Source organism: Coturnix japonica, chromosome 1 (genome assembly GCF_054131305.1).
Source record: "Coturnix japonica strain WE chromosome 1, WE-NBRP24, whole genome shotgun sequence".
In the NCBI taxonomy this organism is placed as follows: Eukaryota; Metazoa; Chordata; class Aves; order Galliformes; family Phasianidae; genus Coturnix; species Coturnix japonica.
In genome coordinates, this window is record NC_140663.1 from 34,782,954 (window position 1) to 34,807,754 (window position 24,801).

The 24,801-nt window shown below is 36.2% G+C and overlaps 1 protein-coding gene across 36 annotated transcripts in view; it reads left to right on the top strand.

Moving 5' to 3' along the window:
- Window positions 1-24,801, top strand: part of NAV3 (neuron navigator 3) — a 489,648-nt gene that overhangs the window by 338,744 nt on the left and 126,103 nt on the right. For 25 of the 36 annotated variants that reach the window (XM_015857110.3, XM_085537405.1, XM_085537384.1 and 22 more), the window contains 4 exons: window positions 1,532-1,604; window positions 5,388-5,562; window positions 18,560-18,628; window positions 21,276-21,415. In XM_015857110.3, the coding sequence (XP_015712596.2) occupies window positions 1,532-1,604; window positions 5,388-5,562; window positions 18,560-18,628; window positions 21,276-21,415 (457 nt within the window). The remainder of the gene's footprint in view (window positions 1-1,531; window positions 1,605-5,387; window positions 5,563-18,559; window positions 18,629-21,275; window positions 21,416-24,801) is intronic. The other 11 variants (XM_085537394.1, XM_085537399.1, XM_085537408.1 and 8 more) reach the window with 1 other exon arrangement.

Here is a 24,801-nt window from a genome sequence, read left to right on the forward strand (position 1 = left end):
TCCTATAAATGGTAGTATGTCAGTAGAAATAGTTAACTCAGTGTAAGAAAATAGTTTTTAAAGATATGGTTACTAATGTTTTGGAATTTGTTGTGCTTAACAAGCACATATCTAAGAGCTTTGCAGATGCTTGTGTTTATAAGTAGTATCTGTGGGTCAGGAAAGTCTATGTAAACTCATAACACATATTTCAAGGATCACTGTTAAAAATAATGTTTCTATTCCTTTTATCTAATGTTATTTGCTGAGAATAAGCATAGAAATGCAATCATAGAAAAATAGCCATAATAAAAGACCTTACCCTCAGGTTAGGAAATATACTGTTGACAATCAAGTAATTTTATTCAGGGAATGAATTTAGCTCTCATGTTATGAGGGCTGAAAACTGATGATAATGAGCCATTGTAAAATGTGTGAGCATTAAAACAAAAGTAACAGCATGGACTGGATCTACTACGGGTGTATGGGTGTGGTGCTTGGTGCTTGTTTCTTTTCATATTCCCCAATGACAATAGGTATCTTAATTATACTGTTAAACTTATTTCTGTGATCCCAATGATGTAAAATCTTTCAGCCTAACAAATATAGTTTTAAATCAAGTCTGTGTCAGGCACTTGACAGAGGACACCGCTCCACGTACCATTATTTTGAGTAGATAAGAATGCACTGAGTCATACAGAGTTAGTAGTTGAGAGGTGTTACCTTTATACCTGGTATTTGCTTCATACATCCTAAAGGGGTGTGGGAAACCAGTCAGGGATGGTTATTCAAACGAATCTTTTGGAACATTCTGCTCCCTAATCTGCGAAATGTAGAAAGCTGAAAAGAGTTGATGCTGTGACTAGTCATAGAGACAGAAGTTTGATCCTCTTCTTGGTCTACATTTAGGCTGTTTTCTTCTTTCCTTAAGCAGTCTGTGGCAACTGTAAAATTAATCTAAACCATCAGTTTAAGTCAGCAATGTCTTTTAGTAAGCAAGCACCTTTCAGAGACACACAATCTTTAAACAAATAAAATTATTTAGAATGATATTTAGAGTGAAAAGGAAAATAAAACATTGCTCTGACATAATGTTCACGAAATTCTACGCCATCCCAGGGAAATACCTTTATTAAAACATTTGTTGGATGCTTTTGATTTCATTTTTCAGCTAACTCACCCACTTCTCTAGACATATGTTCAGCGTCTAACCCTCTATGGATGCTTTCATTGCTGTTTGTTTGCAGTGTATCAAATCCAGTTTTATGTTAAGTAGATGGGTTGCTGATTTGCCAGCATGCCATTCTGGATCGGGCATTTATGAATTGTTTTTAAGCAGCGAAGTGGACAATGGAAGCTTTATATCAGGTCCCTAATTAGGGGTAATCATTCTTGTTAAACTTTGGTAAAGAGCTGTAGTATGCAGTGAATGTAAAGTATTCATTCCTAGGACGTTTTTTTTTCTTTTTTTTTCTTTTTTTTTTCCCCCCTACACTTTAGTACATTTTGTCAAATAGTCTTATGCTGCTTGTTATTTATGTTCATATTGCAGATTGAGAATGTTGATGTCTGCCTCAGCTTTCTGGCAGCCAGAGGTGTAAATGTCCAAGGTCTTTCTGCAGAAGGTAAGAGAAATCGATCATCAGAGCAAATAACCGGATTTTATTTTCCTGAAAACTAATCTTATGAATGGAAATGATTTTTACCTCTATGCTAATCTGTAGTTGTTTTGAATAGAATTCAAATAATGATAAGGAATGAGAGAAAACTTTAATTTTCCATTAATATTAAACTAAGAAAGTTAGTATATTTGCAAAACTTAAGGCAACCATTATTAACCTTTCCATTTTACTGCCACAATGTCAGATAGGTACAGCTTTCCCCAAGTATGCATTTTGTCTTGTTCATATGTGGGTTTCAAAACAACAAACATAGATGTATGAGAATCTTTCTCAGATAAATAAACCCAGGGAAGACTGTTTAAGGGCATTTATTATCAGTAATATCATTGTCATGATGCATCTGAAACATATTACATGACTGTGTTGTGCTGTATCACATGAAAGAGAGAATGTTCTTGCTGCTTATATCATAGCTCTTTTTATTGTCTTAATTAACTCCTGATGCAGTTATGAGTAATCAATATATTAAATCAAGTACCAATTTTTTTAAAATGTAATATTTGCTAAATTAATGTAGAATTAACTCAAGTGATTATTTTATTTTGTAGTGTAATAAAATGTATACAAACATTTGTCTTGCGGGGGATTAAATAGTTTTGCAGAGTTCTGTGCCTTTAAACTCTGTGGCAGCTGAAGCTAATATGTATTACCAAGTCACAATCCTATACATTTATTTTGCATGTGGTAAAAGTGAGAGATGGGGGATATTTTTTTTCTTCTAAGAGATACCAATTTCCATTTATTTTTACAAGATAATGTGGAGAAAAATGTTGAATTCTAGCTATTGTTGACTTTAAAATTAACTCATCACTGTTATCTTTTACCATCCCCACCTTCCCAGTGCCTCTGGCGGAAGCATAACACAGCCATAATGTGTACAGTCTTTTTTCTTTAATTGTTTAATTATGGAAAACTTCGTAACTAATAGAAAGGAACCTCTATAGATGATGAAGATATGTCAGTGCATGAGAATACTGACTATGTACCTGCTGCCATTCATCTCAAAGTCATTTACGACTCATTTTTTCAGTGAAGCTTATTTTTACTTGTATACGAAATAAGAATCAGATATAGGAATAGCATGAATTTATTTCACAACAATACTCTTCATTGTTTGATAGCATGACACAAAGCAACACTCGCTCTGTACTTCATTGTAATCAAAATTGGAGTGTATCTGTAATACACGCCTTTATGAGTACCTTTGCTTTGGAAAATCACTTGTAAAAATGTTAGATTAAACGATTTGGCATTAAGTGCAAATGCTACTAATAGCAATAATCTCATGCAGTTTTTAAAGACTATTTTTAAAAACTTCTATTAAGACAGAATTTCAACACTGAGTTCTGAAGTAATATTCAAATATATTTTGCTGTTAGTCAGTTGGCATTGGCTCTGGAGTAGATCTTCCTGTATCTGATGTTACTGCAAACTGATAGAGAAACACAACTCCCTTAAACGTACAGTTTTTAACATGTACTATTTTGAACACTGCAGTTTCCTGGAGAAGAAGGAATTGAGAAAAACTGTTGTTTTTATCATTAAGTTATCAGGTTATCATCTTCATGGTGGTTTTTTCATTGTATTTGTGTTTAAAATCCATGAAATTTACAGAATTCACTGCTTCTTGTAATAGGCTTTGGTAAAGAAACATGTTAATGTACTTTTTCAACAGTTTCACAAACAGAAAACTGAAATCTCATAACCAAGTTCCCACCTCATTTAAACACTTGAGCAAGGAATTCTAGAACTAAAGTTGTTTTTATGTTTTGACACCAAAATCTCTACTGGAAAACCCAAGTGATAAATAATAAACCAATTTTATCATCATCATCATCATCATAGTATCATAGCCTCGTGCGGGTTGGAAGGGACCTTGGACCTTAGAGATCATCGAGTCCAACCCCTGGGATTCGAGCCTCTGTGTAGCAGAGCAGCACTTCTACCACTTGCGCCACAGGGGGGATTCGAACTCCGAACAATTTTATCGAAGAAAAGTAGTTCCTATCCTCTTCCTTGTAGTACATATGATAATTTTCTGGATGTCTGATTTATAAGAGAAGTCCTCCAACTGCAGCAGGTCTAAAAGCAGGGAAGAATACAGGCAACATTGATCACATTTCCTTTACAAATAATTAACACACTCACACACACATGGTGAAAGTATTAGATAAAAATATATGGACGTTTAATGAACAAGGGATTACTTCCCTGAGCATTACGTGACGCAAAATGACAAGAATAAATAAGTTAATATCTGGAACTGAACTAGAGAAGCTTGAAGAATGGTAGTTACATGTTTTGGTTTTCCTTTTTCTTTTTTAAGATAAATAAAAGCTTTCTTGATCTTCCTTGGTGATGATCTTCCTTGACAGCAGTATAACTGCAAAAGTCAGTATTCCTTAAACAGCTTCCTTATTCTGAGAAAGTTCTGCATGCTGCTGATCTCATGAGGAATCAGCAATCCTACTGCATCTTCATAGGGAACAAGAGCTAGTATAGATACATAGAACAAATTTCCATTTTGCAGAGTACATTAGGATGTTCAGAATTATTTGCTCTTGCTGAACAGAGAGAGAGCCTAAGGGCTCTAATGCTTGATGGCCTGTTCATATATGCACCAGCATTTCACCTGTGGAAAGGAAATGAATATGATTTAAAGAACATTACTATTACAGCATTTGTTTATAAACTGTTTTAAACATTTATTAGGAAAGGCTATGTAGCACATAAAACTCATTCTTCGTATTTGCAGGGAAGACAAAAAGTCTGAAATGCTGCACGTTAGGTTACAAGGCTATTGGCCTAATGAAAACCTTACACAAGAAGCCCAGTGCCAAAGAAAATTAATAATGAAGTTATGAACAGACCTAAGTGCTGCAGATAATTTCATTAAGGCCCCCTGAGGCTTCTTTTTTGACATGGAGATCCTTTATGAGCAAAGAATAACATTAGCCTTTTAAAACCCTCATCTCAGGCTGTGCGTAGACAAAGGAGTGGGAGACTTAAGGACTCTACCCTGAGAAAAAAATTCATATAGAAAACTATTTTAGCCACAAGTGAAAGCAGTAGTTTTGATGTTTTTGTTAATCAGTACAAGCAGTGTTGAATAGAAAGTTAGAAAATCACAGAACTGGAAATTCAAAGATATAATCACAAATCTTATGGTCACCTCTTTTCATTGGTATTTTCCATTAATCAGCTTCTCTTGTCTTCCTTCCTAATTCTTGTGAATGCATATGCACTCATCCACTAGATTGCTGACATCTCCATTGTTTACTGCCACTGGGCAAAGAATTTGCCCAAGAAGCCAGAAGAGAAATGAAGATTTTACTAACTGTTCTTGCCTCTCAGCTTCACAAGAATTCCTGTACTGAGTCGAGGCTGGGTTCTGTGTTTATTTTCAAATATATATATTGTTTAATGTTAGCTTTACTCTTCTTTATGACCATGCACGTGTGCTTCGTCATGAGGACATTACAGAGATGTGTTTCGTGCAATAACAGCACATAAATAAGCAAAGACTATGATATACAATAAAGTAACAATGACACCTGGCATGTCTCTCATAGTAGAGAGAAATGCAGAATCGTATTCATATGTATAGGTTTGTTTATATGGATGTTAGAGCATAAAAAGTCTTTAAAATTGAAAGTCTAAAACCACTGTGTTTTCACTTCTTTTTCTTTTTTTCTTTTTTTTTTTTTTTTTTTTTTTTAAATATAGAAATAAGGAATGGAAATTTGAAAGCCATTTTAGGGCTGTTTTTCAGTTTGTCTCGATACAAACAGCAGCAACATCATCAGCAACAGTACTACCAGTCTTTGGTGGAGCTACAACAGCAAGTACCTTCGTCTCCAGCAGAAATCAGCCAGTCCAAAACACAAGATATGCAGTCGAGGTAGGTTAAAAAGTTAATTTTCTTATGTGTAAGAGCATTTTATTTGCGTGTTCAAAAAGGAGCTTTTGTGGAAAAATAGGTCACTTACAAGAAACTTGTGTTGTATTTTATTTGTTATTATTATCATTGTATAAATGTAAGGATGCAATAATTATCTTGTTTGTTTGATACTAAGCTCATATTTCTTGATGATAAAGCCAGAGTGTGAATCTCCCCACTTAAACTGAGCAGTCCTTTACTCAATAAGAGATTGTTAGTACACACTCATGTTTCCCTCTTATGCCCAGTTGCACATCTAAATAGGTGATTTCAAATGCTTGGGAAAATGCACAGGGAAAAGGTACAATTGATAGTTCCGTTTGTTCTAAACTCTTTTTGTTCCCACGCGTTCTCTTTTTGAGTACCTGTTTCGTTGCCTTTTGAATGAAAATGATCTTAATCTGTTTTTTTCTTTTAAGGGGTCAAGTTAAGTTTTAGTTAGGAAAAGCAAAAAAATTGGTGGCATCTTTAATGGTTGAATTATATTCCTCTCAGATTGAAGCTGCACAAATATTTGGAGAATGTGGTTTCCTAATTGCCATGACAAAAGAATCAGCTTTAAACAAGTATCTATTTAAATCAAAAGAGCATTAGCAAGATATGGTGTACTGAGGAAGGAAAAAAAACACATAAGACTATAAATGAATCGTTAATGAAAAGTTTTAATGTTGCTCTGATGGCTTTAATACTTGTTTCATTAATTTTCTTGTTTGAAAGGTTTTGTGTGCTTTGTGAACAATTGTCTAGAATGTGATAAAACAGTGATTAAAGTATGAGAATGAAGTAGTTAAATTTTGGTTCTTGACTCTGCTTGCATCTAAAATACTTATTCATGTTTATGATAAACAGACTTATTCTTCAGTTGGAAAAACCTTTTGTACTCCAAAATAACAGAAAACTTTGCCTTGAGACTGAGAATGTTGCAAAAATAAATCTATAGGAGAACATTGCCGATGGCATTTTAAGTATCTCATCTGATGAAAAACTTAGGGTCCGCTTGCATTTGCCTTAGACGTTATAACATGGAATGAATTTTTTCCTGCTTCTGAAAATTAATCTCTTTGAATGTGGGTTGTTTGGGTTTTTTTGTTTGTTTGGTTGGTTTTTTTGTTTGTTTTGTTGTTTTTGTTTTGTTTTTTTTCTGTGAAGTTTTTTATTAGCATGTAATCTAAGGAATTATGGCATCATTCTGGAACAATCTGAGCACTCTGAACATTTTCTGAGGTTCATGTTCTTGCTTTATCCAGGGTGTTTAAGAACTGCATAGGAGAACATCATACCTTGTTATTCAAAAAGTTGATATTTTTCTAATATAACAAAGATATTTTGAACAGAGGTCTAGAAGCATTCATCGCTTTGATCTGTTACCCTGTTCTCCTACGATGTAGGTGTTCCTTTGTGCATCACCACTATTGTAAGGAATTCTGTTTGTCCAAAAAAGCTTGGAGAAAACCAGTTGTTTATCATTTGGAAGACAATTAGGACACTACTTTGTCTGCTCAGGAATGGTCAGCGCTGAGGGGATGAATTTATATAAAGCTTTCCTTTCATTATAATCTCACAGGATCTCGTGGTCCTTCAGTGCCTATTTCTGCTCTTTCCTTTGCTATGTTTAAACATACATCGTTATGAAGAAAGGCAGTCTTTCTGCATCCAGAATCTCAGCTTTCTTGACTTCATTAATTGGCATTCTAGGCTGATTTAACAGTTTCTACTTTCATCAATGCCTATTAGACTTCCTTCTTTAATGCTGGGAGTCTAAGACTGTCTCATTTATATGTCTGTACATGTTATTTATAGGTATTAATATTTCAACTAATAATTTTCTTTGTAAGAAAGTACACCAAGATCAATAATGTCTTTCTTATTTCCTACCTGTAAACTAAAAGCAAGAATTTGTTTGCTTTCACATATACATATTTTGAGTATTTCTCACTGCAAACTTCTGTACTGTCAGAATATAACTCTCTCTCTCCCCATACTTATCCATAAAGGCTTTAAAGATTTATTCTAACAGATCTATTTGAAAAATATGATTTCCACATATATATACATATGCAAATATCTGTTGATTTGAACTGCTTGCGGGAGACATAACAACACTTCTTTACACAGCAGTCATTTTACTTAACTCAACTTGTTATTTTTTCCATCAGAAAAAAGAAAAAAATTGCTAAAAAAACTTTTTATTTTGAGATGGTAATGAATAGGAAGGTTCCATTCAGAAGGAAGCCAAAATATGAAATTAATAAGACTCCCTTGATGGTATTAATCTTGCCTCTTGCTACATTTTTTAGTCTGAAACATGGACAAGTAGCTTACATGACTCCCAAGATTAATTTCTGTGATATAATTTCTTTCAAGGCAATTCTGTCTCAACGTTAATTACAGAAGATCTTTACATGTCCCTTCCAAATCAAAATATTGTGCAATTCTATGACTGATTAACAGAGTTTCTAATGTAGAAAGTCTTTATGAACTGATAGTTGATAGTAATCTTTAATGCAATTTATTATACTAATTTATCACTGAGCAGTGAGACTCTTTACTAAGTCAGTTGCAGTTCTGAACATATCCTTAAAAAATCTACTTGCACCTGGGCGTAGATGGCTACACAGCACGCTTTAGGCGCTGCCTCTTTTATTTTAACTGAAAAATCCCATACACCTAAAGTGTTAGACAAGCAAAATCTTTTTGAAGGATTATATACATTGCAGTGTGCTTGGTTTGTATCTGCTTGTAAGCGTGTACACAAATAAACAAAGACAAAATGCGTACACTGAAAAAGGCAGATGCAATTTACAAGCATTTTCTTTAAAAAAGTTGAGTAATCACATCTCACATTGTTATTTAAGTCTTTGAAACATGTCTTTATAGTTGCAGTTAATTTAGGCTAGATGGTTTTCCATGCAGACTTTTCTGTGGCAGACTCCTAGCAAATGTGTCTACAGTTGATCAGTGTGGCAACACTTTGGCATCCCCAGCCATATGTAATCTATCCCTAACCAAACCCAAGATATTGAAAACTGTACACAGAAGGGCAGCAAGATTCTGAATGTGGGAGGGTATCGTTTATGGTGAGTGGAATTTCATTTCAAAGAATATGCTTTACTTATGGTAGATTGTAACTTGTACCTCTAAGTATAAAATCTCTTAAAATCATTTAGCAATTAATGGAAAAGTCTGCGGTAAATAATAAATGGTAATTCAAGGAAGAGAACAGTTGTAGATGGGATTTCTGATTTCTTTTAATCCTAAAATTTCCTCCGTTCTTTTATGACTAACTGGGAACTGAATATGTCAAAATCTGGGGTAGACGCTTCGCTGTTTAGTTATGACTCTGTTGCTGCTTAGAGATTTGGTTAAAAAATACAGTGCTGGTGGCCTTATTTATATCTGTCAGTACAGATACATGACAACAATGGTTACATTATATTTTTATGCTTCACTTTGCTGGTGGATTCCATTATCACAGCAATACATCTAAACTTTCTGCAGTGATGATCTTTCAACCACCCAGATACTAAGAGAAAACACATGTGGATGAAAGAAGTTCTGTCTCATTTATGGATTAGGCAGTAACTGGTTTCAGTAAGCTGTCAGCAAAATTCCAGAAGATGGACAAACTATTTTATCACGTACAGGAATGATGAACACAGCTTGAGGTCCATATGGATTTTGTTAGATTTGTTATATTAAAAGAGCACCCTGGTTTTCCTAGGCGCATAAACAAAGTTAGGTAGCTGATTTCTACAGGCAGTCGCATATATAACTAGTGTAATGAACTCGGTTTCATGTTGCCTACTTCTTAGATGTACTAGGGAAAAAATGAAGCGTATTGAACGCGCAGCTTGTGCTGTGTGAAACACAGTAATGCAAATGTAGTGGTTATGATTATGAATTTAAATAGATCCATGCCAGAATACTGGTGATTCGTATGCCAATCTCTGTTCCACAACTGGCAATTTAGAAAAAGGCCTTTGTTCCAGTGTTCTTGAGGTTTGAAATATAGCCTTAATAGTCCGCGCCAAGTGCATCGCACCAACATAGGGTAAAAAATGGAAGTCGTGTTCCTTGGTTAATGAAAGGCAAAGGGATGAAGCACATCTCTTCTCTGTCTTTAGCTCTTGCCATTACTGATCACTTTGCTTTAATGAAGATAACCAGGTATGTTGCTCCTGCTTTTTTCACTATACAATCACTATTTAATGACCAAAAGGAAGACAAATTATAAAAGATTGATTTCTTTATTTTTTCTTAGTAGAGATCTGAATGAACAATCTATTAGCCACATCTGATGTATTTTTATTTATCTGGGAGATAATGCAGAATGAACTGCATTACTTAAAGTGATTGCAAAGGGGTGTGTGACAGCTGTCTGTCAAATGGACCTTTGGGATTTCATTTTGCATTAATTTTTGCCCCATTTCATTCTGCTCATTAAAGATACATTCATTACAGTCTTTACAGTTGCCAATGAAAGGAAATTCTAATGCCTTAACCGACAAGGGAATTAAGTTCATCCTTCTTGACCTGAACAGAGCCCAAGTAACTAAACTATGTGCTATCCCTGCATACCAGTTTTATCAATTAACTGTGTACCTAAGCAAATAGATTCTATGTAACAACGTTGGATTGCATAAATCAGAGATTTGTTCTTGTATATAGTTTACCAGTTAATCTTCTTGTACATTCCATGTTTTTACATCACACAAGTATCAAATTAATTTACGCATATATATAACTCAACTCTCACATACATGCTAGAGATTATTACAGTTTTGGGAATTCTCTAGGCTATATCCATGACATGTTGATAGAGAAACATGTAAAAACTACACCACCGTTGTTTCCTAAATATTAGTATTTCTGTCACAGTTGCATATGCAAGTTGTGATTTTCTTCTAAAATGTCTGTTTCAAAACAACAGGCAAAGTGTGAGCATTATTTGCAGTTGTATAATACATATTCCTGCTGCATTTGAACAACTTAGAAATTACAGTGCTCAAAAGGATTACTTTTTGATAATGGCAAAAGATGTTCCTCTCTTATAACCCTTATTGGAAATGGCAGACAGTGCAATAGCAACAATATATTTTTCATTGACTTCTTCCCTGTAGCGTACTCTCTCTAAGATAAGCAATGTTAAAGCTTAACATAAGGAAAGAAGATTTATTTTGAAGAGGAGTTTCAATTTCCAAAAGAAATAGTCTCTTTTATAGCTATAATATACCACATACTAGAGAGGAAATAAAAAAATGTAAATTATAAAACATTTCAGATCCTTGAAATGCCTTTTCAGATTTCTGTAAACGTTTCATCTCTTATTTAATCTTTTTGCTATTGACCTCTCTGAAACTGCTGATATGTTTCACCATCCTACATAATTCTTTGGACTGGTTCCTGAAAGTCTTGTCCTTTGTTAGTTATTTATTATATATCTGCATATAATGATATATAGATGACTTCTCCTGTTAGATCACCTCTGCTACCTGCTCAAGGATGATACTTCTCTTCCTGTCTGCACTTCAGGATGAAACTGCCATCCTTTCTTCTTATCCTTGCAGTTTTCAAAAGAATGTTTTAATTCACTTTAGTGATGATTTTCATTTTGTGCACTTGAGATGCTTTCCCTGTCATGTTTTTCTCCCTTGCCTCTCATCACTTGTTACTTTTTATATTTCAATATACATCGGCCATAATTTTCCTGTAGGACTTAATGGGAATTCTTTCATTTATCTTTTTAACATCAGGATCCACCTTTTTATGTATTTCCTTTTGAAGGAATGTTAGAATATAGTTATTTTCCTTTCAGATATTCTTTGCTACTCTGGCCTCCTTATATGTACAGATTCATTCGTTCTTCTGATTATCTGAAAATAAATTCTGCTGAAGTTTTGCTCATGAATCCTTTTCCTTTTCCAGATATGGCATCTATTTAATTCAGATGGCAGGCAAACATTTGTGTATATGGCAAATATAATTTACATAAATATAGCATGCAGTGGAAGCCATAATGATTTATTATGGTCTTCATTCTTTCTCATGTTCTATGATTTATTTTTATCTATTCTGAAGCAAAATATTTTCTTATTTTTATTTATTCCTCAATAGATTCCTTGCTGGCAGTGTACAACTTGATCTTTCACTTGTGTTCTCCCCTCTTAGTCACAGCTTTATGTTTGTACTACTTTTTGCTACAGTCAGTCCTTTTATCCATTTCTATCTGATAATATTCTCACATACTGTGCTGCAGATGTGATATGATATTCTACATATTATTGTTCGTGGGATATCAGTTAATAAAAGAACAGTACTCTTTGCAGCAGCTGTGGATCTGATGAGTTTCTCTCTTCACTGACACAAGAAAAACCCAACCAAACAAGACCAAAAAAACCCATACAGGCAGAAGTGCAGGTAGTGTTATTTAATGGATTAATGCAAGTTTATAGCAAGCCCAGCCATTCCATTGGATGTGTTGATGAATGTGATTTTTTAAAAATATATAATTTTTTTCTTTTTAAATCTGTGAAAATGTTCCAAAGACAAATCTTTTAGATTTCAAAGAGTGACAACTTCAGACTCTGTGGCACCCTCTTTTTTATTCCCTTTTGGAGAAAACTTTGTTGTAGCCTTAGCCTTAATAATGACTTACATTGCTGTGTAGATCATCTGGTGTATTCTTGTTCAAGATCAAAAATGGCATAGAGATAGGGATAATTTTACCTACTATGAACCTAAGGATGCAGTCTCAGTTCTGGTAGCACAGTGTTGCTTGATTGGCTCAGAAAAAAACGGTGGTTTTAGAAAGATTGCATTGCTTGAAATGAATTACTTGTCAGATTAAACACGTTAACTAAGTTGTCATCCTTTTGGGTTCTTTTTACAGTGTGATTTCACATTCTTTCACTGAATAACTGTACTACAAATACTACGACCAGGGCGAGAAAGATATAGTCGCTGTGGTAGATGACTGGTTCTGACTACAAATCACTGAGCACTGTGAGAACATAACTGTAGATGGACAATTGAGTTACCCGAGTTTTTGCATTATGTGAACTATGAATATGGAAACATTGAGAACAGAGTTGTACTTCTCTCTCCAAGCCTGAATCAAATGCAGATAAATTTCTTGTATAACATTCTAGAAGTTAAAAAATCAGAAGGGAAAGATATCTAGATAATACAAAACAGATCATAGAATCATAGAATAGCTTAGATTTGAAGGGACCATAAAGATCATCAAGTTCCAACCTCCTGTCATGGGCAGGGTTGCCAACACTGTATCAAGTTGACAGGTTTCTTTTGATATTGCACATTAAACTAGGTTAACACATCTGAACTTAAGCCAACTGTTTCTTTCTTGTCTACTGTATATTTACAGTTGGATGTGCTTATTAACATATGTGTTAGTGTGTTCATTGTGTTGGAAAGGACATTCAGCACCATATAGTTTCAGCCCTCCACCCGACTGTGCGATCTCACTGGATCCAGCTGCCTTGGATGTCTCATTCAATATGGCCTTGAACATCTCCAAGGATGGGGCACCCACAATTTCTCTGGGCAGCCTGTGCCAGTGTGTCACTACCCTCTGAGTAAAGCACTTCCTAACATCTAATTTTCCCCTCTTTAAATTTGAAGCCATTTCCCCCTTGTCATAACACCGTCAAACTATGTAAGATGTTGGTCTGCCACCTTTTTATAAGCTCACTTCAAATACTGGAAGACCACAGTAAGGTCTCCCTGGAGTCTTCTCCAGGCAAAACAAGCCCAACTCCCTCAACCTTCCTGCATAGCAGGGGTTACCCAGCCTTCTGATCATCTTCACCTGCTCCAGCAGCTCCAAATGCAACACCTTGAGCTTGGCCTTGTTGAACCTCATTAGGTTCTTAAGAGCTTACTTTTCAAGCCTGTCCAAATCCCTCTGGATGGCTTCCCTTCCTTCTGTTGTGTCAGCTGAACCACTTGGCTTGGTGTAATCAGCAGACTTGCTGGACAGTGCACTTGATCCAACTGACTGTGTCACTGATAAAGATGTTGCAGAGCACAAATGGACTCTTGCAGGACACCACTCCAACACCCACAGACATTTCCTCCTGTGAATGAAAAATATTAATGTTTCCATATCATATGTATCTCTATGATATGTAAAATACACATGCTTATGTAAGACTAAAATGTGTATATGTAGCAGATAGCAGGCACTTCATTTGGAATAAGATAGTCTATTTCTTTATATTAGCTCATGCTGTCGAACGCAGATAGTGGTGGTATATCAGTAGAGGTTGAACATTCACAAAAATATTCTTTTACATGTTTTTAGCATATTTTTTGTTACATTTTGTTGCCATGTGACAGATTGCAGCAGAGAGGCAGTCTGACAAAATGATTTCTGACATGGAGGTGCATATGAAGCAAAAGGTGTGTCATTGAATTCCTCTATGTTGAAAAAATGGAATCCTTTGACATTCACTGATGCTTGCTGAATGTTTATGGACACCAAACAGTGGATGTGAGCACAGTGAGGCTGTAGGTGGTGCATTTCAGCAGTGGTGACAGTGATGTGAAAGACAAGCCACATTCTGGATGGCCATGAAGTTTTTTATGTGTGGCATACAGGCTGTTGCTCATCACTGGCATAAATACAGAGGTAATGGTAGGCGCTATGTTGGAAAGAATAGCGTAGCTGAGAACTTCCTCTATAAAAAGTGGTCTTGGGCTGTTTTTATCTGCTGTAGTTTCCATAGAAATAAATAGGAGGCATTACTTTCAGAGCAACCTTCTAGTATATAAAAAAGTATTATTTCACCAGAGCTGGGCTAAAATAGCACAAGAAATGTCAAAAGTACGCTGTTTTTGGAAGCTTTGGAGTGCAGTCACCCTAGTGATATGTAAATATACTTTATAATATCAACAGCATATAAAATTCAAGTATGCCAGTAAGGTAGAACTTTGATTACATGCTACAGACCCTTTTGCCTTTCTTTCTGGCTTTAACAGATCACATAGCTGTCATTTTAGAGCCATCATACAGCTCAACGTTACAGGAAAATGGCTACACAGCTGTGACACAGTGGTGTAATGCGATTCTTTTGATCTTTCAAAAGACTTAATGGGAAGTAGGGTGATCTGCAGGCTGACACTGCTTGGGTTACCTTTATTAGAAGACATTTAAAATATTTTATTTGAATCAGATTGGTTTGTACTCTCTATCTAGGCTTTTACAAGTTGCATCCTTCAACTTTAAGTGTTATACACTCTAGCAAGGAGCTTCTTTCCTGCTATGCAATGCTATTTGTACAGCAGAAACATCTTCTGGCAGTTTAGTCCAGTATCTAGCAGTTACTTGTCTTCCTGCTTCATCTTCTTTCTATATGCCCATTTTAGTTGAGTATTTCTCTTCACTTTCAGCAGGATGACATTTAAGAAGCTTTAGTATTGTAGCTGAGGTGGACTTCTTAGATTGCCTGCATCTTTCAGGACCATTTTTTAAAGCCTTTTATTCTACCTGTGGCTGCATGCTCTCACTCAGCTCCCTGTCTGGCTGTTATCACTTGCAATGCATTCACCCCACAGTGACTGACAGTGCTGCACAGCCACTGGTTGTGGTATAGCTCTGGGGTTTTCCATTATCACTTCAGGGGCATCACAGTCTCTAACATCTGCATTGCTTCCCTCTCAGTACTTCCCCAGTTAACTCTACAATGAATTCTCTTTCTGGGCTGCCTCAGCATGTTTACATCACCAAGGGCCAGCTCTATCTTTCATCTCTGTTGTGGTGATTAGGTGCTTCGCTGGAGTGTGAGAGAGAAAACATTAGGGCTTGTTTTCACCTGGAAGCCAGTTTGAAGAGTCTTCTAAGATTTGGTATCAGATGTGTTTATACCATATTGCCTCTTTTAGGCACGATTTGTTTAACCAGAAGAATCTACTTGCTCATTCTCTATGCACTAGATAGCAATGCTAAACATGAAGCCAGAGGCCAGCTGGCTTGTTCTTAGCCTTGGCTCATACCCAGTCTGTGCCAGTCTCCTCCACAGTTCCTGTGTCCCCTTCAAACCAATGTATCAAGGCTGGGCTTTGCAGGCAGCTGCTGTGGCTGCTCCAAGGAGCTGAAGCTGTGACTGTATAGCAGGGAAGGCTATTGATAGTTCTATGGCAATGGAAAGGGTCTGGGGAGTAGACAGCTGAAAACTAGGAGCATGACACTTTCTAACCTTTTGGTAAATATAACATTCCTCATCCTAAAACTGTAGTGTTAAATTTCTGCTCTTTGGATCGTTAATGTGCATCTGTCCCACTTTAATGCAGGAATATATTTATTATGCCTCTCAGTGTTTATAAGCATTTATATATATATATATATATATATATATATATATATATATATATATCTTATATCTTTATATATCTTATATCTTTATATATCTTATATCTTATATATCTTTCAGCAAAACAGCTTTACTTTCCTGACTGCCAGATGTTACCCACTGATAATCAGGTGGGATGAAAGGCAGCAGGTATATATTTTATACACTCAGAATATCTCAAAAGTGGCTGGACTTCAGAAATGTTGCAGTTCACATTTCTAACAGAGGGAACAGCAGATGCAAAACAGGCATTTGTGCAGAGTTTCAGTGGGTTCATCACATCAAGTGCTAACTGAGAAGGAAGAACCAAAATAATCAGGAGCTTGATACACTTATTTGATGAGCTGTGAAAATTCTCCTTTTCATTTGATGCGTTGCTTTGAAAAAGAAATTTAGCCAGTCACAGTGCTGATATACCGCACTGACAAATCCATCCATTCCTGTCAGTACTGTCTGGAAAAATTGAATATGGTCTACAAAAAGATTCTTGAATTTGCTAGTGGATGGAGTCCCAGGAAACAGGCTTAAGAGGGAAGAAATTTTTCCAGCAATCATTTCCAAATAGATGCTTAATTTAGTAATTAAAAAGAAAACAAAGTAAAATGTCCCATCACTCTGTGGACTGGTATATCAGTAACTCAGTAACATCACTGAGTTCAAGTGATCTGGGTAGATTCCAGCTCCACTGGAGTAGCACTTTGAATTAGAACAGCTACCAAGCACCATGACAAGGCAGAACCTTCAGCTCTTCAGCCAATGGTTAAGGTGCATCCTATTCACTCTGCTTCTCCAGCTCACTGTCCATGTTGACTGTACTGTGTATCATTGTATCTTCTACAACATAAACGCTTTAAGGTTTAATTTGACATTCCATTTTTTCCCCACAAACTTTTGAGTTTAGTCAATGCAGATAAGTGGCTAAATATTGCTGGGTTCCTTCATTTTAATCTTTCGTATGGAGGAGACAAAACACGAGTGGAGGAACTTACCAAAAGATGGGCTAGTAATTCAAGCACAATTTTAACAACTTCAGTAAAGCATCATGTATCATATTTATATCATATGTCTAGGCATTAAGAAAAAATGACTGCAAATGAAATACAAAGTGATATACTGATGACTATACATAGAAAAAATATACACTGTAATTATGATGATGATATTATAATTTTTTACAATTCCCATGGAAGTTATAGTCATATGAAAGAGCACTTTGTTAGCATTAATGTGAAGATATATGTCAGAGAATTGAATGCTTTTATGTGTAGGACGATTTGATTTTACCCTCTTAACACTGAAGAGTTAACACTTAAGAGTTATTCCCTTTTATTTTTCATTACGTGCACGTGCATTTTGTAACTGGCAGGCACAGAGGCAGTGTTGAACCCCTTACTGTGTATAAGTTCATAAATTAACAGAAAAATAATCACAAAGCACATTTGAGTGTTGCTTTGTCCCTTTACATGTGCCTTTGCTGTGCTCTTCTTCAGAGCAGCCGTGCCTGTGTGGGAATATTTTTCTCCCCTCTCTTCTACACTGAGCCTGTTCACTTCACTGGGCCAGTAGAAATTTCTTAATGTTTTTCTGGTAGAATCAGTGTCACTAGGCATTTCCTGTAAGTGCTGCCAGTCTGTCAAGGTGGAACTAAGCATTGTGGTTTCTACCACTACTTGGAAGAGTTAGAGGAAGATGCAGAACTGTAAGACCGTGATTGTCAGAGCTTCTGCTTATTCAGTTCTCTATCACTTTCTGAAGAATGCAAGGAATTTGATTCTGTGATGGCATTTGATTCTACCCTTAGGTAGAGTACATGGGTCCCACACATAGATGGGGAGGTGCACCTGCTTGTTGTATCCGAAATTACTTGGCAGGAGGCCTCACTTTGGCCATACCTTTGAGACCTCCCCTGTGCAAGTGGCTAAACAGCAGTGGCATTGATATGCTGTTTAGTAAAGATACGTTGCAGAGCGTTAAAAGGAACGTATAGTTTTTAGTCCTGTAGCACAGCATATGTAGATATACTACTTGGATGTCTTAATAGACTAAGGTGCATTTTCCTATGAAATGTAACAATGAATTTGAATACATGTGTTGGCTTTCCTAATGGAGCCTCTGATTCAATACCTGGGTAATGCATCATATACATGCACTGTGCTGCCATAACAATAAAGAAAATTATGATAGAATTCTTTCTATATAGCTGTACTGTTAGGAGAATTGCCTTTCTTTAGTAGGAATTCTTCTGAGTCTTCTACATTCTGTGGGGGCAAAAGCATAGGCATAAAGTGTTGGAGTGCTCTTTGCACAGCAAAGCTAGCGTTCATGCGCTGTGCCCAAATTGTTGATTCCTAAAATGGTTACTAGAAAATAAGTCAAGTTATAGCAATATCCATTATTTCATAATCTGTGCATTGCATCTTTCATAAAAATCTGCATGTTGCATTACTTCATATTTTTGCCAGTTGATTTGTATTTTCTCTCCATGTTCAATTTACATTCATTAACTCATAGCTTGCTGGTAAGTGTGTTCTTTCTATACATGTTCAAAGAAATCCTTTAATTCAATTTCTCTGTTTCTTCTCATACAGTCTCACAACCAGATATGCAACTCAGTCTAATCACAGTGGAATTGCAACCAGTCAAAAAAAGGCTTCTAGGTCAGTTAAATATCTCTAATTTATTGCTTGTAAGCGATACTCAAGTGAGTCAACGTCCATTGGTATTTTATCCTTTGGACATAAGTGGACGTTAATCAATGTGTATTGATGTTATGCGTGCAAACTTTGCATCAGTGAGCTTTGCAACAGGAAAGCCTTGTATGGACTGGAAAGAGCTGATTTGTACTCTGTTTATTAGTAATATTTCTGGTTTATATGTATCTTGCATCTTTGTATCCTGCATGTAAAGTACCAGGTGGAGGGTTAGTTGCTGATTTTAGTGCTCTCCATTCTCTGGCTCAAATTCTTACTTTAGTCATAAGCAAAAAAAGTCTGGGAGCCATCCGAGTTCCCAATAGTTGTTCCACATGTATCAGAAACTTACCTGAGAGGTTCATAGAGCCAAGTTCATGCAGAAGCAAAACAGGGCAGTAAAAAGCACTTTCAAGAGTTCTGCTCCTTCAAGCATAGGCCCCACACAGTCCCTGATAGCAAGATGGTTTGCTTTGGCTGTGAATTTGACACAGCTGCCCTGATTCTGATCTTACCTATACTTATAGTACTATGAGCACCATGAGCACTAAAATCTACAAGCCGGGTTGCAGAAGAAAGAAGCTGAGATCTAAAGCTTACTCTTTTTTTTTGTGGCGCGCAATTAATGTGTTCATTAATCATAGTTTTGCTGGACAGTTCATTGGTGAGAACAATGAACTATAAGTTGCATAATCTACAATAAAGATTTCATTTTGCAGCATAGTGCACTAACACGATTTGAGTTGCTGGCGATAGCTTGAAGTGAGCTATACCATGGTCCAGTTGCTTTGCACCTGCGTTTATAGGTCTTCCGTTTTCCTTACTGCTGATGCTCCTGTCTTGTCCGCATTCAACATGTTGGGGTTAACAGTTTAATGTCTAATACTTTAAATCTGTGGCAGTGTTTCCGAAGCCTGTTCAGAGGTATGTGACTCGTCCCTTACTTGTTATTCTCCTCTTTGCATTTCCTTAGCTGCTTAACATGATTCTGCAAGAGCAATTTAAAACCTGAATTCAATTAAAAGAGACAGCAAATGAGGTAAACTGGAAAGTGTGTAGAGCAAATGACCTCATGTATAATGTGCTTACTGTGGCAAGTTCTCGAATTCTGGCATGCAGAATATATGCATAAGTATTTCATATTTAAACAGAACAGATGAATTTCCAGTTTTGCACATGCCTTTTCGTTGCTTTTTTTCATTACCTCTGACAAATGATCTCAGGGCTCTCACTGCCTGTCAAATTAGGGTAATGAGAAGGAGCAAATGGATTTTTAAGTTTGTTTTAGTGCATTCTTCAGGGAGCAGAAGATCACTAGAATTCATGGGTCACAGTAAAGGTTAGCACGTGTACGGCTGTAGTGCAGAGACAGTCTGCTGCGGGCTTGGCACAGACAAGCAGGGCAGGCTGACGGCCAGGAGGAGCCATAAAAATAATGGATGGATTAGCTCTCTGAGGCTTGAATTGATAAAGGAAGACATCATGAAGCTGTTTACACGTGTCTGCTCATGGACACAAAGTTTGAATCTCTCTGTTATACTACCATAGTCAACATAAAAGGTTTAGAAGAAATCTATCATTTTGTAATTCATTGTAATGTGATGTTTTTCTCCCTTCTCGTGCTGTTGTTTCATCATATAGTGTAATACAATTCAGTACCTCTGAATTCAGTACCATAATTTTCACTGACACCATTGAAATCATCGTATCATTGAACTAAATGAAAAACACAAGATAGATAGTCCTCTCCTATGGAAAAAGTGTTATTCCAGTTTAAGCATTTCATTTTGTCTGTCAGAGAACCAAAGTGGAAAGAAGTGGAGTGACCTGCAAAGATGCTGCAGAAAGTTTTATGCAACGATGTGTTAAAAAATCTTTCATCAATGAGCAGATTCAGACAGGAAACAGTGCAGGTTTTCACTTGCTGAGGATATGAGTCTGCATTTTTTTTCCTTTGCATAGCCACCCTGTAAGGTTCAGATGGTGGCAGCAAACACTAACAAATGAACGGTATAATTGTATGCTTGTATCTAAAAGGCATACTTTCTTCTGTGGCATGTAGGCAAAACATTCATTTTCAATACTCTTACTAGGAATTATAATCTCACAAGCCTAAAGAGGTAGAATTTCTAAAGACAGCAGCCTTCTGGAAAACTAAATAAGAAAACTAATATACCAGCTTTTTGTTAAATGAAGCTGTGGAGTACTGAGTACAGTTAGAGAAAAGAAATATGTCTCAGATATATATCTTTGTGTTTTAATCAATTTCTGCAAAAGTTACTCTTCAAAAGTAACTTATTTAAATACCAGTTAATGCTGTACTTTAATGGTCTGTTAAGGTGAATCTGTTTTAGCAATGTTAATGGCAAATGCAAAGCATCTTTCTACATGTCTTGTGAATCTAGAAAGCATCTTTTTTCTCTTCTGTGTGCATAAAGATAAGCTTTTATTTTCATTTGTTGAATCTACTCAATTTCAATCCTCTTGTTTATTGTTGCTTACATGAAATCATTGATTTTGGTCATTGGTTTTGAGTTGTGGTCTAATATTTGCATACCACCTCTTCTATATGTTGCATTGCATACAACGAACCAGTTTCTGATTATACTTCTAGGCTTCCAGGACCCTCAAGAGTGCCAGCTGCAGGCAGCAGTACCAAAGTTCAGGGAGCTTCCAATTTAAATCGGAGAAGCCAGAGCTTTAACAGCATTGACAAAAACAAGCCTCCACAATATGCAAATGGAAATGAAAAAGGTAAGTGATTAAAGTTTGTCAACTTACTCTACAGAAATAATACACAATGGGAAAAATAAGAAGCAGCTGTCCACAAGGGTTAAAGAAATAAATATAAGACTTGTCAACAAAGTGCTATGGAGACGGCTCTCTGAATTAGGACTTGTGATTGAGTTAGTTGATACTTGAGCTGATACTTGGTAGTTGAGTTGTGATACTTCTGAAGGAAAAATAAATCCTCATTGCTTGCCTATAGTCTTGGTCCATGCTCAAGTCCACTCATACCCATAGGAAGGCTGCCATGTTTTTCATGAGAACTTTGCATCTGAGTGTTTAAAGGAGATAAATGTTATATTTACATGAGAATATCACGCCCGTTGTTTCAGGACCCTACCTATTAGACTGAACAGAGAATTGGAAATCAGGTCAAATGTAATGAAGTTTTGCAGGGATTTGAATTCAATGGTCATGTTTTATTGCCTTCATTAAGTATGATTGTCTGTTTTGCAAACAGACTTCCCTTGGTCCTTCCATTTCATCAGTCCTCTGATGCTGTTTTCCTGGAAAATGTGCCTCTTCAGGCTTTATCTCAGAAATAATAATGTAAAAAATTCAGCCTTCTGAGTTGCATAACTAATCCAGTCCTCTATTTCTTTCTCCCTCTGTGTAATGAACAACATTTTATTCATATCTCTGGGTTAGAATACAGTTGAAAATGATACAATATACATAGTACCCATTTGCATCCTTGGGGTCTGTGGGAGGAACAAGTATGCAGTGAATGTTCTTCATCCAAGCAACAGGCAGCTATCCAGACTACTTTTTTTCATAAAATTCTGATGCACACAGTTTGCCCCTGGCTGTATCTGAAGATATAAAACCATCCTTTCAATAGTTACTTTTTTCTTTTTACTATCAGAGTTGAATGTTTTAGATAGTTCTGTGGTGCAATTTATTTTATGAAGGACTTGTTTATGGCAAGACACACAGACTAAAACTAAAAGGAGATCAGGGAATAAACTGAGCAGACACTGTATAGTTCACAAATACAATAGTGAAGTTATGAAGTAGGAGAGGTGGCCGCTCGAGTGAAGGTATGTACAGCAGTTCAGGTTTTAGAATTACTATGTAATGTTGACATAAGTTTTCTATTGAAATATTTGAAAGAGTGAAATGATTCAAGGCATGGCATGCTTGTCGCTATGATTGCTCTTGGTTCATTAGTTGGAAGCTGTCTTTGAACTGCTAAGGTTTACATCGCATTGCACATTTACATGGCTTTTTGCATGATGGATTTCTTTGCTTACTCATTTCTTCACAGCAGGGGATGAGAACCTTGATGAGGTTTTTAGTGAAGTCATCACTAGCAAGAAGATAAGGGTCTCTTTGTTTGTATACAACCATCCAGTTCTTTTTACAGGATATAGAAATTATAATGTTGCATAACTAAATTAAGCGTTGCATTTTAGATGTTTCTACCTGCTTTCTTTTCTCTCTTTGAAAAAACAGTTAAATGGATGGAGGAACATTCATTTTTCTTGCAAACATAAGCTGAATACAAGTTTTATAATATGTGTATAAAGAAAATGCTGGAGAAAATGACTGCTGCAAATGCAAAGATAGCTGTCTGATGTTTTTTCTTTTATAACCCTCTAAAATAACACACGGGAATCTGTATTTCCATTCACTAAGCTATTTCTTTGCCTAACTAGAGAAGTAGTTGTAGCATGCTCTTTTAAAAATAAAACAATGATAATGGCTATTTTAAAAAAAGTATTACAATGAAACTTACAAGCTTTCTTCATTTTTTTGAGTACCTGAGAATGTTCTGTGTTTTTGACAATATTTTTTTTGTGACAAACCTGAACCCTCACAGTAGCATTACTAATAATGACAAATGTCTCTTTAAAAAAACATGTGGCACTATACCTTGCATTCCAGCACACACAGCAAGCCTAGTATTTTAACGTTTGCTTCTAATCAAGATGCTTGCAGGAAGACAACTTTAACAGCTTATAATGGATATACAGTCCACATACACTAATTTCTGAGGGCAAATAACTGGTGATTCTTCTTTTGCGCTGCATAAGCCGAAACTGAAAAGGGGGTGACTTGCATTATGCAAGTAGATAATAGAACTGGGGACATACAAACCTCTTCAAGGTCAGACCACTTCTGATATTGTTTTTTTGTGCTTCTGTACAACTTCCTGTATGTGCTATAAAGTGATCTTAGAAAAGATATACAGCATAAGGGTTTTTTGATCCGATTATAAACAATACTTGAAATTTGTTCTCATATATGTCTATGCCTGTATATGCCTTTCCTTACTGTGACTGAGTTCTCAGCTCAGTCACAGTAAGGAAAGGCATATACAGGCATAGACAAAGGAGAGTTAAAGTGGTCCAAAATAAGATGTGATAGGTGTCTGCCATGTAATGTGTCATAGTAGGTTATTTAATGTTATCTCTTCTGAATGTTGCTTAGTACGTAGTTTATACCATATGAAAGCCAAGTCCCCTTAAGTGAAAGCAGCTTTGCTGCTCATTCAGAACTGTCCAAATTTCACCCATGGACATAATGCGTTGCCATGATATAGGTAACATTATGTTACAGTGATTAAATTAGGAAAAAACAACAACAACAAAAAAGATGCACCTAAATGATAAAGATGACGTGCAGAAACTTTGGGGTGGAACTCTGAGTCTTTTTCTTGCCCTGGACTTTAGTTTTCGATGGGTTCCAAAGAAGTTATTCAAGTGGCACCACATCTGTGTCCTTCGTATTTAGTAAAATGCAGAGGAAAAGAAAACTGTGAAAATGTGAAATTTTGAGAATTACAACAAAATAATTCAACACAAATTTAATATAAAAAAAAACCCACAACCACAAATATTTACATTTCAGGACTTAGAAACACTGTCTCTGAGTCCTAATAAGGACCTTTATGTCACCAAGATAATTGTCTATCTTTGTCACATATACTGTCCTAAGCCAATTTCAGTGCTTTTTGGTTATAAAGACTCTGGGAAATGCTGAGCTAGATCCCCATTTTCTGATGGTTACAGATGATTATGCTGTGGCCAGTGCACCCACTGCCAATTTGTTAACCTGTGCTCTGGTGCATGTATGCTGCCAGCGATTCCTGATGGTGTTATCCTCCTGTTCTGATAAGGGATGGCTGCTTTCTCTGGTTGGAATGTGATAGCTGAACTGGCTGAACTCACCAGACAGAGCTCCTCTTCTGTCAGGCATCCTTACTGCTATCCCCTTACAGCTCTTCCATTTTCTTTTAACCTTTCTGGTGTGAGTGACTAACATTGAGTGCTCTGATCTGGGCACCTGGCATAGCAGTATTAATAAGCCTGCTGGAAACTCTATGCCTGCTCCAGTATATCTGGAAAATC